The sequence below is a fragment of the Rhinopithecus roxellana genome, chromosome 15, assembly GCF_007565055.1.
Source record: "Rhinopithecus roxellana isolate Shanxi Qingling chromosome 15, ASM756505v1, whole genome shotgun sequence".
Classification (NCBI taxonomy): Eukaryota; Metazoa; Chordata; class Mammalia; order Primates; family Cercopithecidae; genus Rhinopithecus; species Rhinopithecus roxellana.
The window spans coordinates 88,242,148-88,257,501 of NC_044563.1; the positions used below are offsets into that span (position 1 = coordinate 88,242,148).

Here is a 15,354-nt window from a genome sequence, read left to right on the forward strand (position 1 = left end):
AAGAGAGGGTTTGTGCAGAGAAACTCCCATTTTTAAAACCATCAGATTTTATGAGATCCAGTCACTATCATGAGAACAACACGAGAAAAACCTGCCCCCATGATTCAATCATCTCCCACAGGGTCCCTCCCACAACAAGTGGGAATTACAGGAGCTACAAGATGAGATTTGGGTGGGGACACAAAACCAAACCATATCACCACGCAACAGGTAAATGAGAGGCTTGTCTTTGTATTTTCTAATGTGCACATTCCTTTCTTTTGTAACAGAAAATTCAATGCCCAACTGATTACTCACCTCCTTCATGAAGTGTTTCCTTGTTTCACACAATTGTGTCTGTTCTGTTATTTTTACTCCTATCACCATTTATGCATTGGTCCTCAAACAATAATATTGCTTTTTTGTTTACAAACCTTTTGGTTCATTTTTTTTCTTCCAAGACAGTCTAAAAGTTCCTAAAGGAGCTGTTTCCTTTGTATCTCTTTAAAAAAACCTAGCTCCTCTCTCTTCCTTGATACCACTTAACAGCACATAATAGAATTAAAGTCAGAAAACTTAGATAATTATAAAATGGTACAAAACATAATTTTATTTTTATATTTATATGCAACTCTCAATTATATACAGAGATACCTCAGAGATATTGTGTATTCAGGTCCAGACCACCACCATAAAGCAAAAATTTCAATAAAGCATATAAAAGTTATGTTTACACTATATTATAATCTATTAACTGCAATAGCATTATGTCTAAAAATGTACACAAAATTTTTAAATGCTGTATTGCAAAAAAAATGCTAACAAACAACAATGCAGTTGTAATCTCTTTGCTGGTGGAAGGTCCTGCCTCCATGTAGATGACCGATGACTGATTAGGGTAGTGATGGTTGAAGACTGGAACGGCTGTGGCAATTTCTAAAAATGAGACAACCATGAAGTTTGGTGCATCAATTGACTCTTCCTCTCATAAAATATTTCTCTGTAGCATGTGATGCTGCTTGATAGCATTTTACTCACAGCAGAACTTCTTTCAAAACTGAAGCCAGTGCTCTCAAACCCCACCACTGCTTTATCAACTATGTTTATGTAATATTTTCAATTTTGTTGTCATTTCAAAAATGTTCACAGCATCTTCACCCAGAGTATATTCCATCTCAAGAAATCACTTTCTTTGCTCATCCATAAGAAGCAATTCTTCACTCATTCATGTTTTATCATAAGATTGCAAAAAGTCCCATCTTCAGGCTCTACTTCTAGTTCTCTTGTTGTTTCCATTATATCTATAGTTACTTTATCCACTTAAGACTTGAACCCTTCAGTCATCCATGAGGGTGGGAATCAATGTTTACCAGACTCCATTAATGTTGATATTTAGACCTTCTCTCATGAATCACAAATGTTCTTAATGGCTTCTAGCATGATGAATCCTTTCCAAAGGTTTTCAACTTAATCTGCCCAGATCCATCACTATCTGTAGTAGATATAACCTTATGAAATTTATCTCCTAAATAATAAGGCTACAAAACATAAATCACTTTGATCCATGGGCTACAGAATGAACGCTGTGTTAGCAGCCATGAAAACAACATCCATCTTGTACATCTCCATTAGAGCTTTTGGGTGACCAGGTGCATTGTCAATGAGCAGTAATATTTGGAAAGGAGACTTTTTTTCTGAGCAGTAGGTCTCAAACATGGGCTTAAAATTTCAGTAAATCATGCTGTAAGCAAAGGTGCTATCATTCAGGCTTTGTTGTTCTATTTAAAGAGCACAGAGTAAATTTAGCATAAATTCTTAAGGCCCTAGGAATTTCAAAATGGTAAATGAGCACTGGCTTCAACTTAAAGTCACCAGCTTCATTAGCCACTAACAGGAGAGTTAGCCTATCCTTTGGGGCTGTGAAGCCAAACATTGATTTCTCCTCTCTAGCTATGAAAGGATTAGTTAGCATCTTCTTCCCATATAAGGCTTAAATCAGTTGTTTAGTGTAGCCACCTTCTATCAATGGTCTTAGCTAGATCTTCTGGATAACTTGCTGCGGCGTCTACATCAGCACTGGCGACTTCCACCTTGCACTTGTATGTTATACAGACAGCTACTTTCCTTAAACCTCCTGAACCAACCTGTGCTGGCTTCAAGCTTTTCTCCTACAACATCCTCACTTCTCTCCCCTTCACAAAACTGAAAAGAGTTAGGGACTTGCTCTGGATTAGGCTTTGGTTTAAGGGAATGTTGTGCTTGGTTTGATCTTCTTCCAAGTCACTCAAACTTTCTCCATATCAGCAACAAAGCTGTTCTGCTTATCAGTCATGTATTCACTGGAATAGCACTTTTAATTTCATTCAACAACTTTTCTTTTGCATTAAAAACTTGGTTAACTGGTGCAAGAGGACTAGCTTGTAGCCTATCTTGGCCTTCAACATGCCCTCCTCATTAGACCTAATCATTTCTGGCTTTTGATTTAAAGTGAAAGACATGTAACTCTTCCTTTCACTTGAAACACTGCAGGGTTATTAATTGTCCTGACTTTAATATTGTCTCTCAGGGACTAGGAAGGGCCAAGGAGAGGGAGAGAGATGGAAGAATGGTCAGTCACTGGAGCAATCAGAATGCACACAACACTTATTAAGTATGCCATCTTATATGGGTGCAATTTGTGACACCCCCAAACAAGTACAATAGTAACATCAAAAATCACAGATCACAGATCACAATAGATACAATAATGAAGAAAAAGTTAGAAATACTGTGAGAATTACAAAAATGTGACACAAAGGCACAAAATGAGCATATGCTTTTGGAAAAATGGCACCAACAGACTTGCTTGACACAGTTGCCAAACCTTCAAATTTGTAAAAGATGCAAGATCTGCAGAGGGCAATAAATCAAAGCACAATATGATGAAATATGCTTATATCTTATAAAGTGAGTTAAATCTCAACTAAAATGGTCATTTACCCTTTTCTCATTAACAAAATAATCTCTTCATAACCATTTCCACAATTTTTCTTGTCCTTTAAAAGTTAAACTTTCATTTTCTCTCTAAATGGAACCACAATTTGAAGACAGTATTTCAATACTGTTTAAATAGGAATTCTAAAATGAGAAATGGCCAACTAGTTTTTTATAAACTAATCACTTTGTTCAACTAACTGCTTTGATATTAACACATGGTGATGAAGGAGAAAATAGTTTAATATTTCTAATAATTGTGTAAGGATATTATTAAAATGATAATGTAGATCTATTTTTATTGACACAGAAGAAGTCCATGACATAGTGTGCAGTGTGAAAAGCACATAAGATATGATTTCATTATGAAAATGTATGTATGCAGAGGTGCTTACATGGATATCTGGGAAAATGTTCATCTAAATATTAAAAGTAGTTATGTAAGGGTAATAGAATTGTGGATGATTGTAATTTCCTTCTTTATACCCTTCTGAAATGTTTAAAATATTTAAAATGAGCCTATTTTATGGGGGAATAGAAGCTTCAACTTCAGCTACACCAGGTTAAGGTTACTTCTTTAAAATACATATATATATTTGAAATATCCCCTAATTTAAAACAGGAAAAATGTTAAAGAAAAATAAAACAAAACTAGTACATGCATAGAAAAAGTGAAGGTAATAATTTTTAAATTGGTTATATCTGGTTGATGATTTTTATTTTCTCCATACTTATATTTGCCTAATTTTTCACAATGAACACAATTTCCTTTCATAAAAGCTCTTAAGACTAAATTTGTTATTTATTTATTTTATTGTTTTTGGAGACAAGGTCTCACTCTGTCACCCAGGCTAGAATGCAGCAGTATGATCATAGCTCACTGCAGCTTCAAACTTCTGGGCTCAAGTGATACTCACATCTCAGCATCCCCACAGTAGCCAGGACTACAGTCGCATGCCACTATACCCTGCTAATATTTTAAACAAATTTTGTAGAGAAGGAGTTTTGCTGTGTTGCCCAGTCTGGTCTCAAACTCTTGGCCTCAAGTGATCCTCCTTCCTCAGCCTTTCAAAATGCTGGGATAAGGGGCGGAGCAAGATGGCCGAATAGGAACAGCTCCAGTCTCCAACTCCCAGCGCGAGCCACACAGAAGACCGGTGATTTCTGCATTTTCAACTGAGGTAATGGGGTCATCTCACTGGGGAGTGCCGGACAATTGGTGCTGGTCAGCTGCTGCAGCCCAACCAGCCAGAGCTGAAGCAGGGTGAGGCATTGCCTCAACTGGGAAGCGCAAGGGGGAAGGGAATCCCTTTTCCTAGCCAGGGAAACTGAGGAGACACACAACACCTGGAAAATTGGGTAATTCCCACCCGAATGCTGCGCTTTAAGCAAACGGGCACACCAGGAGATTATACCCACACCTGGCTGGGAGGGTCCCACGCCCACGGAGCCTCCGTCATTGCTAGCACAGCAGTCTGCCATCTAACCGAAACGGTAGCAGCGAGGCTGGGGGAGGGGCGCCTGCCATTGCTGAGGCTTAAGTAGGTGAACAAAGCCGCTGGGAAGCTCGAACTGGGTGGAGCTCACAGCAGCTCAAGGAAACCTGCCTGTCTCTGTAGACTCCACCTCTGGGGACAGGGCACAGCTAAACAACAACAGGGGAAGCAGCAGAGGCCTGTGCAGAGGTGAACAACTCTGTCTGACAGCTTTGAAGAGAGCAGTGGATCTCCCAACACGGAGGTTGAGATCTGAGAAGGGACAGACTGCCTGCTCAAGTGGGTCCCTGACCCTTGAGTGGCCTAACTGGGAGACATCCCCCACTAGGGGCAGTCTGACACCCCACACCTCACACGGTGGAGTACACCCCTGAGAGGAAGCTTCCAAAGTAAGAATCAGACAGGTACACTCGCTGGTCAGCAATATTCTATCTTCTGCAACCTCTACTGCTGATACCCAGGCAAACAGGGTCTGGAATGGACCTCAAGCAATCTCCAACAGACCTACAGCTGAGGGTCCTGACTATTAGAAGGAAAACTATCAAACAGGAAGAACACCTATACCAAAACCCCATCAGTATGTCACCATCATCAAAGACCACAGGCAGATAAAACCACGAAGATGGGGAAGAAGCAGGGCAGAAAAGCTGGAAATTCAAGAAATAAGAGCACATCTCCCCCTGCAAAGGAGCGCAGCTCATCGCCAGCAACGGATCAAAGCTGGTCAGAGAATGACTTTGACGAGATGAGAGAAGAAGGATTCAGTCCATCAAACTTCTCAGAGCTAAAGGAGGAATTACGTACCCAGTGCAAAGAAACTAAAAATCTTGAAAAAAGAGTGGAAGAATTGATAGCTAGAATAATTAATGCAGAGAAGGTCATAAACGAAATGACAGAGATGAAAACCATGACACGAGAAATACATGACAAATCCACAAGCTTCAGTAACCGACTCGATCAACTGGAAGAAAGAGTATCAGCGATTGAGGATCAAATGAATGAAATGAAGCGAGAAGAGAAACCAAAAGAAAAAAGAAGAAAAAGAAATGAACAAAGCCTGCAAGAAGTATGGGATTATGTAAAAAGACCAAATCTACGTCTCAATGGGGTGCCTGAAAGTGAGGGGGAAAATGGAACCAAGTTGGAAAACACTCTTCAGGATATCATCCAGGAGAACTTCCCCAACCTAGTAGGGCAGGCCAACATTCAAATTCAGGAAATACAGAGAACACCACAAAGATACTCCTCGAGAAGAGCAACTCCAAGACACATAATTGCCAGATTCACCAAAGTTGAAATGAAGGAAAAAATCTTAAGGGCAGCCAGAGAGAAAGGTCGGGTTACCCACAAAGGGAAGCCCATTCACACTAACAGCAGATCTCTCGGCAGAAACTCTACAAGCCAGAAGAGAGTGGGGGCCAATATTCAACGTTCTTAAAGAAAAGAATTTTCAACCCAGAATTTCATATCCAGCCAAACTAAGTTTCATCAGTGAAGGAGAAATAAAATCCTTTATAGATAAGTAAATGCTTAGAGATTTTGTCACCACCAGGCCTGCCTTACAAGCGACCCTGAAGGAAGCCCTAAACATGGAAAGGAACAACCGGTACTAGCCATTGCAAAAACATGCCAAAATGTAAAGACCATCGAGGCTAGGAAGAAACCGCATCAACTAACGAGCAAAATAACCAGTTAATATCATAATGGCAGGATCAAGTTCACACATAACAATATTAACCTTAAATGTTAATGGACTAAATGCTCCAATTAAAAGACACAGACTGGCAAACTGGATAAAGACTCAAGACCCACCAGTCTGCTGTATTCAGGAGACCCATCTCACATGCAGAGACATACATAGGCTCAAAATAAAGGGATGGAGGAAGATCTACCAAACAAATGGAGAACAAAAAAAAGCAGGGGTTGAAATCCTAGTCTCTGATAAAATAGACTTTAAACCATCAAAGATCAAAAGAGACAAAGAAGGCCATTACATAATGGTAAAGGGATCAATTCAACAGGAAGAGCTAACTATCCTAAATATATATGCACCCAATACAGGAGCACCCAGATTCATAAAGCAAGTCCTTAGAGACTTACAAAGAGTCTTAGCCTCCCATACAATAATAATGGGAGATTTCAACACTCCACTGTCAACATTAGACAGATCAACGAGACAGAAATTTAACAAGGATATCCAGGAATTGAACTCATCTCTGCACCAAGCGGACCTAATAGACATCTACAGAACTCTCCACCCCAAATCAACAGAATATACATTCTTCTCAGCACCACATCGCACTTATTCCAAAATTGACCACATAATTGGAAGTAAAGCACTCCTTAGCAAATGTAAAAGAACAGAAATTATAACAAACTGTCTCTCAGACCACAGTGCAATCAAACTAGAACTCAGGACTATGAAACTCAATCAAAACCGCTCAACTACATGGAAACTGAACAACCTGCTCCTGAATGACTACTGGGTACATAATGAAATGAAGGCAGAAATAAAGATGCTCTTTGAAACCAATGAGAACAAAGATACAACATACCAGAATCTCTGGGACATGTTTAAAGCAGTGTGTAGAGGGAAATTTATAGCACTAAATGACCACAAGAGAAAGCTGGAAAGATCTAAAATTGACACTCTAACATCACAATTAAAAGAACTGGAGAAGCAAGAGCAAACACATTCAAAAGCTAGCAGAAGGCAAGAAATAACGAAGATCAGAGCAGAACTGAAGGAGATAGAGACACAAAAACCCTCCAAAAAATCAATGAATCCAGGAGTTGGTTTTTTGAAAAAATCAACAAAATTGACAGACCGCTAGCAAGACTAATAAAGAAGAAAAGAGAGAAGAATCAAATATACGCAATAAAAAATGATACAGGGGATATCACCACTGACCCCACAGAAATACAAACTACCATCAGAGAATACTATAAACACCTCTACGCAAATAAACTAGAAAATCTAGAAGAAATGGGATAATTTCCTGGACACTTACACTCTTCCAAGACTAAACCAGGAAGAAGTTGAAACCCTGAATAGACCAATAGCAGGCTCTGAAATTGAGGCAATAATTAATGGCCTACCAACTAAAACAAGTCCAGGACCAGATGGATTCACAGCTGAATTCTACCAGAGGTACAAGGAGGAGCTGGTACCATTCCTTCTGAAACTATTCCAATCTATAGAAAAAGAGGGAATCCTCCCTAACTCATTTTATGAGGCCAACTTCATCCTGATACCAAAGCCTGGGAGACACAACAAAAAAAAGAGAATTTTACAGCAATATCCCTGATGAACATCGATGCAAAAATCCTCAATAAAATACTGGCAAACCGGATTCAGCAGCACATCAAAAACCTTATCCACCATGATCAAGTGGGCTTCATCCCTGGGATGCAAGGCTGGTTCAACATTTGCAAATCAATAAACGTAATCCAGCATATAAACAGAACCAAAGACAAGAACCACATGATTATCTCAATAGATGCAGAAAAGGCTTTTGACAAGATTCAACAGCCCTTCAGGCTAAAAACGCTCAATAAATTCGGTATTGATGGAAAGTACCTCAAAATAATAAGAGCTACTTATGACAAACCCACAGCCAATATCATACTGAATGGGCAAAAACTGGAAAAATTCCCTTTGACAACCGGCACAAGACAGGGATGCCCTCTCTCACCACTCCTATTCAACATAGTGTTGGAAGTTCTGGCTAGGGCAATCAGGCAAGAGAAAGAAATCAAGGGTATTCAGTTAGGAAAAGAAGAAGTCAAATTGTCCCTGTTTGCAGATGACATGATTGTATATTTAGAAAACCCCATTGTCTCAGCCCAAAATCTCCTTAAGCTGATAAGCAACTTCAGCAAAGTCTCAGGATACAAAATTAATGTGCAAAAATCACAAGCATTCTTATACACCAGTAACAAACAAACAGAGAGCCAAATCATGAATGAACTTCCATTCACAATTACTTCAAAGAGAATGAAATACCTAGGAATCCAACTTACAAGGGATGTAAAGGACCTCTTCAAGAACTACAAACCACTGCTCAGTGAAATAAAAGAGGACACTAAGAAATGGAAGAACATACCATGCTCATGGATAGGAAGAATCAATATCGTGAAAATGGCCATACTGCCCAAGGTAATTTATAGATTCAATGCCATCCCCATCAAGCTACCAATGAGTTTCTTCACGGAATTGGAAAAAACTGCTTTAAAGTTCATATGGAACCAAAAAAGAGCCCGCATTGCCAAGACAATTCTAAGTCATAAGAACAAAGCTGGAGGCATCACGCTACCTGACTTCAAACTATACTACAAGGCTACAGTAACCAAAACAGCATGGTACTGGTACCAAAACAGAGATATAGACCAATGGAACAGAACAGAGTCCTCAGAAATAATACCACACATCTACAGCCATCTGATCTTTGACAAACCTGAGAGAAACAAGAAATGGGGAAAGGATTCCCTATTTAATAAATGGTGCTGGGAAAATTGGCTAGCCATAAGTAGAAAGCTGAAACTGGATCCTTTCCTTACTCCTTATATGAAAATTAATTCAAGATGGATTAGAGACTTAAATGTTAGACCTAATACCATAAAAACCGTAGAAGAAAACCTAGGTAGTACCATTCAGGACATAGGCATGGGCAAGGACTTCATGTCTAAAACACCAAAAGCAACGGCAGCAAAAGCCAAAATTGACAAATGGGATCTAATTAAACTAAAGAGCTTCTGCACAGCAAAAGAAACTACCATCAGAGTGAACAGGCAACCTACAGAATGGGAGAAAATTTTTGCAATCTACTCATCTGACAAAGGGCTAATATCCAGAATCCACAAAGAACTCAAACAAATTTACAAGAAAAAAACAAACAACCCCATCAAAAAGTGGGCAAAGGATATGAACAGACATTTCTCAAAAGAAGACATTCATACAGCCAACAGACACATGAAAAAATGCTCATCATCACTGGCCATCAGAGAAATGCAAATCAAAACCCCAATGAGATACCATCTCACACCAGTTAGAATGGCAATCATTAAAAAGTCAGGAAACAACAGGTGCTGGAGAGGATGTGGAGAAATAGGAACACTTTTACACTGTTGGTGGGATTGTAAACTAGTTCAACCATTATGGAAAACAGTATGGCGATTCCTCAAGGATCTAGAACTAGATGTACCATATGACCCAGCCATCCCACTACTGGGTATATACCCAAAGGATTCTAAATCATGCTGCTATAAAGACACATGCACACGTATGTTTATTGCGGCACTATTCACAATAGCAAAGACTTGGAATCAACCCAAATGTCCATCTGTGACAGACTGGATTAAGAAAATGTGGCATATATACACCATGGAATATTATGCATCCATAAAAAAGGATGAGTTTGTGTCCTTTGTAGGGACATGGATGCAGCTGGAAACCATCATTCTTAGCAAACTATCACAAGAACAGAAAACCAAACACCACATGTTCTCACTCATAGGTGGGAACTGAACAATGAGATCACTTGGACTCGGGAAGGGGAACATCACACATCGGGGCCTATCATGGGGAGGGGGGAGGGGGGAAGGACTGCACTGGGAGTTATACGTGATATAAATGACGAATTGATGCGTGCTGATGAGTTGATGGGTGCAGCACACCAACATGGCACAAGTATACATATGTAACAAACCTGCACATTATGCACATGTACCCTAGAACTTAAAGTATGATAAAATAATAATAATAATAATAATAATAATAATAATAATTAAAAAGAAAACCAAAATGCTGGGATAACAGGCATGAATCATCACGCCTCGCCCAAGACTAAATTTAAAACTTGGTAAATTTATCTGTGTGTGTTGTAAGTACAGGCCTTTAATTAAAGGGGAGAAATTTAAACTTTTCAAGTCAAGAGTTTCTCAGGCCAGGCAGCTTTTCTAAGCACTTCATGTAAGTTGCCAAATATCTTTTAAAACAAGTTTTGACGTCAGGCTTGATCATTTCTAGCTTTTGATTTAAAGAGAAAGACATGCAACTCTCCCTTTCACGTGACCACTGTAGGATTAATAATTGGCCTAGTTTCAATATTTTTGTGTATCAGGCACTAGGGAGGCCGAAGGAGAGGGAGAGAGATGAAGAGTGGTCAGTCAGCTGAGCAATCAGAACATAAACATTTATTAAGTATACCATCTTAAATGGGTGCAATTTGTGGTGCCCCAAAGCAATTTAAATGGTAACATTAATGCAATTTTCTTCTTTTTGTGGTTGTTCTTACTGCAGTTTCTTTAATGTAAAAACACACATTTTAATTTTTTATTGTTCTAATATTTAATTCATATTTTATATAATAATTTGAATCCTGGAAAAATAATACTGGTATTTATCCAATCGCAGGATGGAAAAGATGGAGGAGCTCATGAGGGAGATTCTGGCCTCACTATCAAGGAAGTGAACAGCCAAACTAACTAAAATCATCTAGTCCTTTTCTGCATCATGAAAAGGTCTAAACAAAGACTCCACTATTGCTTTCAGCAATGGCCAAGACCTGAAGATGAAACTATCCTCATTTTATCTAATGAAAATGTTCTCCACCTTAATTAAAATCCACTTGGTCCTCCATAAACAGAAAATAATTAATCTGTATTTTCTTTAGTAAAATGTTACCATACTTGAAAATGGTATGTTTCCTCTTTTCTTTACTTATTTTCTTTAGAGATTTATTTTTAAATCATTTTTTTCCATTAACCATTGACTTAAAAGAAACCTGAAAGCTCACAGTAGCTTAATTTGCTTTCTATATACCTCAATAGCAGCTCCATTCTCAATCCTTATGTGAGGAACTTTCCCTTCTGTAAAGTTGCCCCGACCCCACTGTTGTTGAGATGCTTTTCTCTCTACATTTGAGGTTCTTGAGGGCTGGGATCAAAAAAAAGAAAAAATTAATAAATAAAACAACAACTTTAAGATATAATATTCTTGGTTGACAAAGAATCCTAATTTAGATAATCTGGTAACTCCTTAACGTGTGCCATGTTTACTATGTACAAGATTGTTTACTGTCTTTTTCAAATTCTAAGCCCTACGCAATTCATTGGCTCATTAGGTTAAAGGAGACCTTAAGAAGTTATTCAATCTAATCCCCTGAATCCAGGAAAGTCTACATGATAACCAGCACAGCAGATTCATCAAAGTTTACCTAGTCATTCTCTGAAATCAAAGAAAGCAACTTTATAGCTTTCTCAATCACTCTCCTTTCACAATTTAACAACCATCTCAAATAGCTTATACATAAATTATTGGCCACTCAAAAATATGCTTTGAGTGAAAATAACATAGTAACAACTCACTCTGAGACATCCATATAGCAGTAACTATATGGTAACACAAATCAGAAATAACAGTCAAGGGAGAACATATGAAGAAGGTACAATTTTGAGGAATGGGAACCTGACTTTTCTTAGGCTTATTGCTCTCTGTCTCCAAAGTTGTGCTGTATCAACCACAATCTTACACATTGCCTATTCTATATACAGATGAATATGGCCAGGCACAGTGGCTCATGCCTGTAATCCCAGCACTTTGGGAGGCCGAGGTGGGAGGTCCTCCATGAGGTCCGGAGTTCGAGACCAGCCTGACTAACATGGAGAAACCCCCTCTCTACTAAAAATACAAAAAATTAGCTGGGTATGGTGGCACATGCCTGTAATCCCAGCTACTCAGGAGGCTGAGGTAGGAGAATCACTTGAACCCAGGAGGCAGAGGTTGCGGTGAGCTGAGATCGTGCCATTGCATTACAGCCTAGGCAACAAGAGCAAAAGTCCATCTCAAAAAAATTTTTTTTAAAAGATGAATACATCAAAATCAGTACAACCGGGTAGCCACAGATTATTTGTAACTAATGCAAACTGATTTTGTTAAGTATAGTTCATATTCCACCTAGACAACCACAACTTAAATAACAAAGCCATAACTACCCTTTACTTAACCACAACAATAAATCTCATTCTTCATCAGCTGAAGAAAATACTCAAAAATTTAGATTTAATTCAACTTGAAAACCAATTCATTTCTGTATAAACCATTAAAAAAAGAAGTTGGGATAATATGTTTAATTACCTCATGTCCTGAGAAATAATTAATTTGGGCAGTGGTTGGAAACATAATATAACAAGTTACTAACCAAATTTACTCACCTCTTCTGTGAGAAAGAAATGTTTAATAGTTATGAAGGCAATGAATTAACTAACAAGAACTCATGGGATATGGATGAAGCTAGGAGTGCCATCAGGGAACAGGATGTCAACTTGTGCTTAGATGTGGAATCTTTGATATTTACCAAATCTTTCCCAGAGGTTATGTCTCTGTTGACACTTTTTTCTTTTTTCCTCTCCAGTGAAATTAAAGACTCTGCACTACCAATGCTTGACGTCTGTGACATTTCCACCACTAAAACTGGAGGAACCCTTGTTTTGCTGGAACACGCACAAAGTACATCTTTCTGAGAAGCAGATGAACAGTCAGGGCATTCTATGGATTTTTTATCTAAGTCACTATCAGCCATTTGTTTAACTCTGCAACAAAAGCAACTTTAAAAATCCTTCCACTGTTTGAGGAAGAAAACCAGAACAGAAAGGATAAGGTAGTTGATGGTGAAAACTGTAACTTCGAACTGGTGAAGTCCTTAAGTTAAGGATGCACTAGACACATATTCACACGTGAGAGCTGCAGAAAGAAAAGAAATCACCATTTAGATAAATTCTTATCCTATTACCATCCTGGAAATCAGAGAAAAGCTAGCAACTAGCCACTAGAAGCATCCTGTATAGACATGAAAAGGACAAAATAGGACCACAAAACTGCTGAAAAACATGGTCTAAAACAGCATCTTATCAAACTGCAGTAGTGGGTTATGAAATCCACTTTGTGGGTTGACATCACTTTTTAAAAATAAAGTAGAATCAGATAGATAATAGAGCATTTAGCATACCTCCTTGGAAATTTCTGTGAAACTTTTAATTAGACAGATATATATGTATAGAGTGTGTGTGTGCGTGTGTACTTGATCACAGTATGAAATGTATTTCTTAATGTCGGTTGTGGTTTTTTAAAAGGTTTAATATATTAGTGTTAAACATACATTATTATGGTTTCAAATTTTAAACCTTAATCTATTTATTATTAGAGCAAATTCCTATTACATACTTTACAAAGGAGTGAATAATTCACTTTTTATAAAACTAGCTAATCCTAAAAGTTTAAGTATCCTCATAAGTATCCTCATTTTTATATTGAGCAAAAATAAAAATGAGTGGGTGCTATTTTTCCCTGAGCCTAAAATAGGTATGGCAGCATTTTACTTAATGAGGACCACTGGCAGCTGCATAGTGGCAAGTTGGAAGGATCTCATTTGAGGAGGAAGAAAAATACACTCTGCGGTACATATAAAGGAGTACCTTGAGAAACTTCCAGAAGTAATTGGGAGCACATTATTATAGTTTTATGCTATACCATTTCAGATAGTCTTTAAAAGTAGATTTTGTAGTCATAGATTGATAAAGCTGGGGATATATGCAATATACCATTATCCTTTGAACTGCAATAAACTTGACTAGAATAGGAAATTAAATATATTTATTTCATTAAAGAAATAGTTGGTTTTCTAATCAGAAAGCTGTGCTGACTTTTATCTAATCCTTATCTATTGTGATTGGCAGGAAAATCTGCCAGGCCCATAGGATTTTATAAAAGATACTGCTGGTAGTTTACCTAAAAGTTGTCCTCCCATTCTTTCTTACGAACAAAATTCTGATTTTCTTTGGGGCAGCAATATGCTCATTAACATCCTACATTTCCGGGCTTCTCTTTCAGATTGGGTTAGCCATGTGACTTATGACCATTAAGCTTAATAGAATGCAGGCAAAGCTGCACTTACAAGAAAATTTATACTCTTAAACCTTTATTAAAATCAGAGGAGAAAGGATAAAAATATACTAAGTGTGCAGTCAAATCTAAAAGTTAGAAAAACATAATTAAAGAGGAAGATTAAGAAACAGAAATGACAAAGAAATTTTCTTGAATTTTGTCTATAAGGTCCCAAATAAATGGACTCTTCACTACCTCTCAGTTTTCATATCTCCTCTCTCTCAGATACAGTAGCCTCTTGCTGCTCCTCTAATATGCCAAGTATACTCCCTTCTCAAGGCTTTGTCCTTCTGCTTCCTCTGCCTGGGATGCTTTTCCCTCCAACATTCACACAGTTTGCTCCCGTGCTTCACTGTGCCTTCTGCTCATTTGAAAGGCTTTCCTAACCACATCATCTAAAACAACAAGCCCATGCTCTCCGCCCCTTACCTTGCTTTACTTTTCTTCATGCCACTTATCATTTCACTCAGGAAGTTTCATAGTAGAGTCCTCTCCTACTTTTATTGAACAGATGGTTCTCATATAAATGGTTTCAGAGCATGCAAAGCCATCCAGTTCATTTTATTCACTTAGAATAACCAAAATCTGACCATGGTAAGTGTTCCCCAAAAGGGGGATTTAGAGGTCAATCTCATTTGTGAATAGATTTTAAAATCCTAAATGCTGTACTTACATTTACCCCAGGTAATGTATACAGTGTATTATAAGATTGTTAAATAGAATTAATAGATAAGTCAGCCCAATAAATATAACCTTTCATCAAAGTGGTAGGAAAAAAATTTCTATTGTGATTAAAACTTATAATGGAGAGTATGGGGACAGGCACATTAAAAGTGCTCTCCAGACAGGCAGAGGAAGAAAAGAATGCAACTGATGCCACTCAAAACACACACACACACACACACACACACACACACACACACACACACACACACCCCTCTTATAAACACTTAACCTGGTTTT

The 15,354-nt window shown here is 38.1% G+C and overlaps 1 protein-coding gene across 12 annotated transcripts in view; it reads right to left on the minus strand.

Moving 5' to 3' along the window:
- The window catches only part of STK33 (serine/threonine kinase 33), a 229,368-nt gene that overhangs the window by 79,276 nt on the left and 134,738 nt on the right, over positions 1-15,354 (minus strand). For 7 of the 12 annotated variants that reach the window (XM_030919023.1, XM_030919020.1, XM_030919019.1 and 4 more), the window contains 2 exons: positions 12,806-13,191; positions 11,272-11,385 (listed from right to left, as the gene is read on the minus strand). In XM_030919023.1, the coding sequence (XP_030774883.1) occupies positions 11,272-11,385; positions 12,806-13,030 (339 nt within the window). In that variant the 5' untranslated portion in view covers positions 13,031-13,191. Of the gene's footprint in view, positions 1-11,271; positions 11,386-12,805; positions 13,957-14,820; positions 14,886-15,354 lie in introns of those variants that run through there. The other 5 variants (XM_030919017.1, XM_030919015.1, XM_030919022.1 and 2 more) reach the window with 3 other exon arrangements.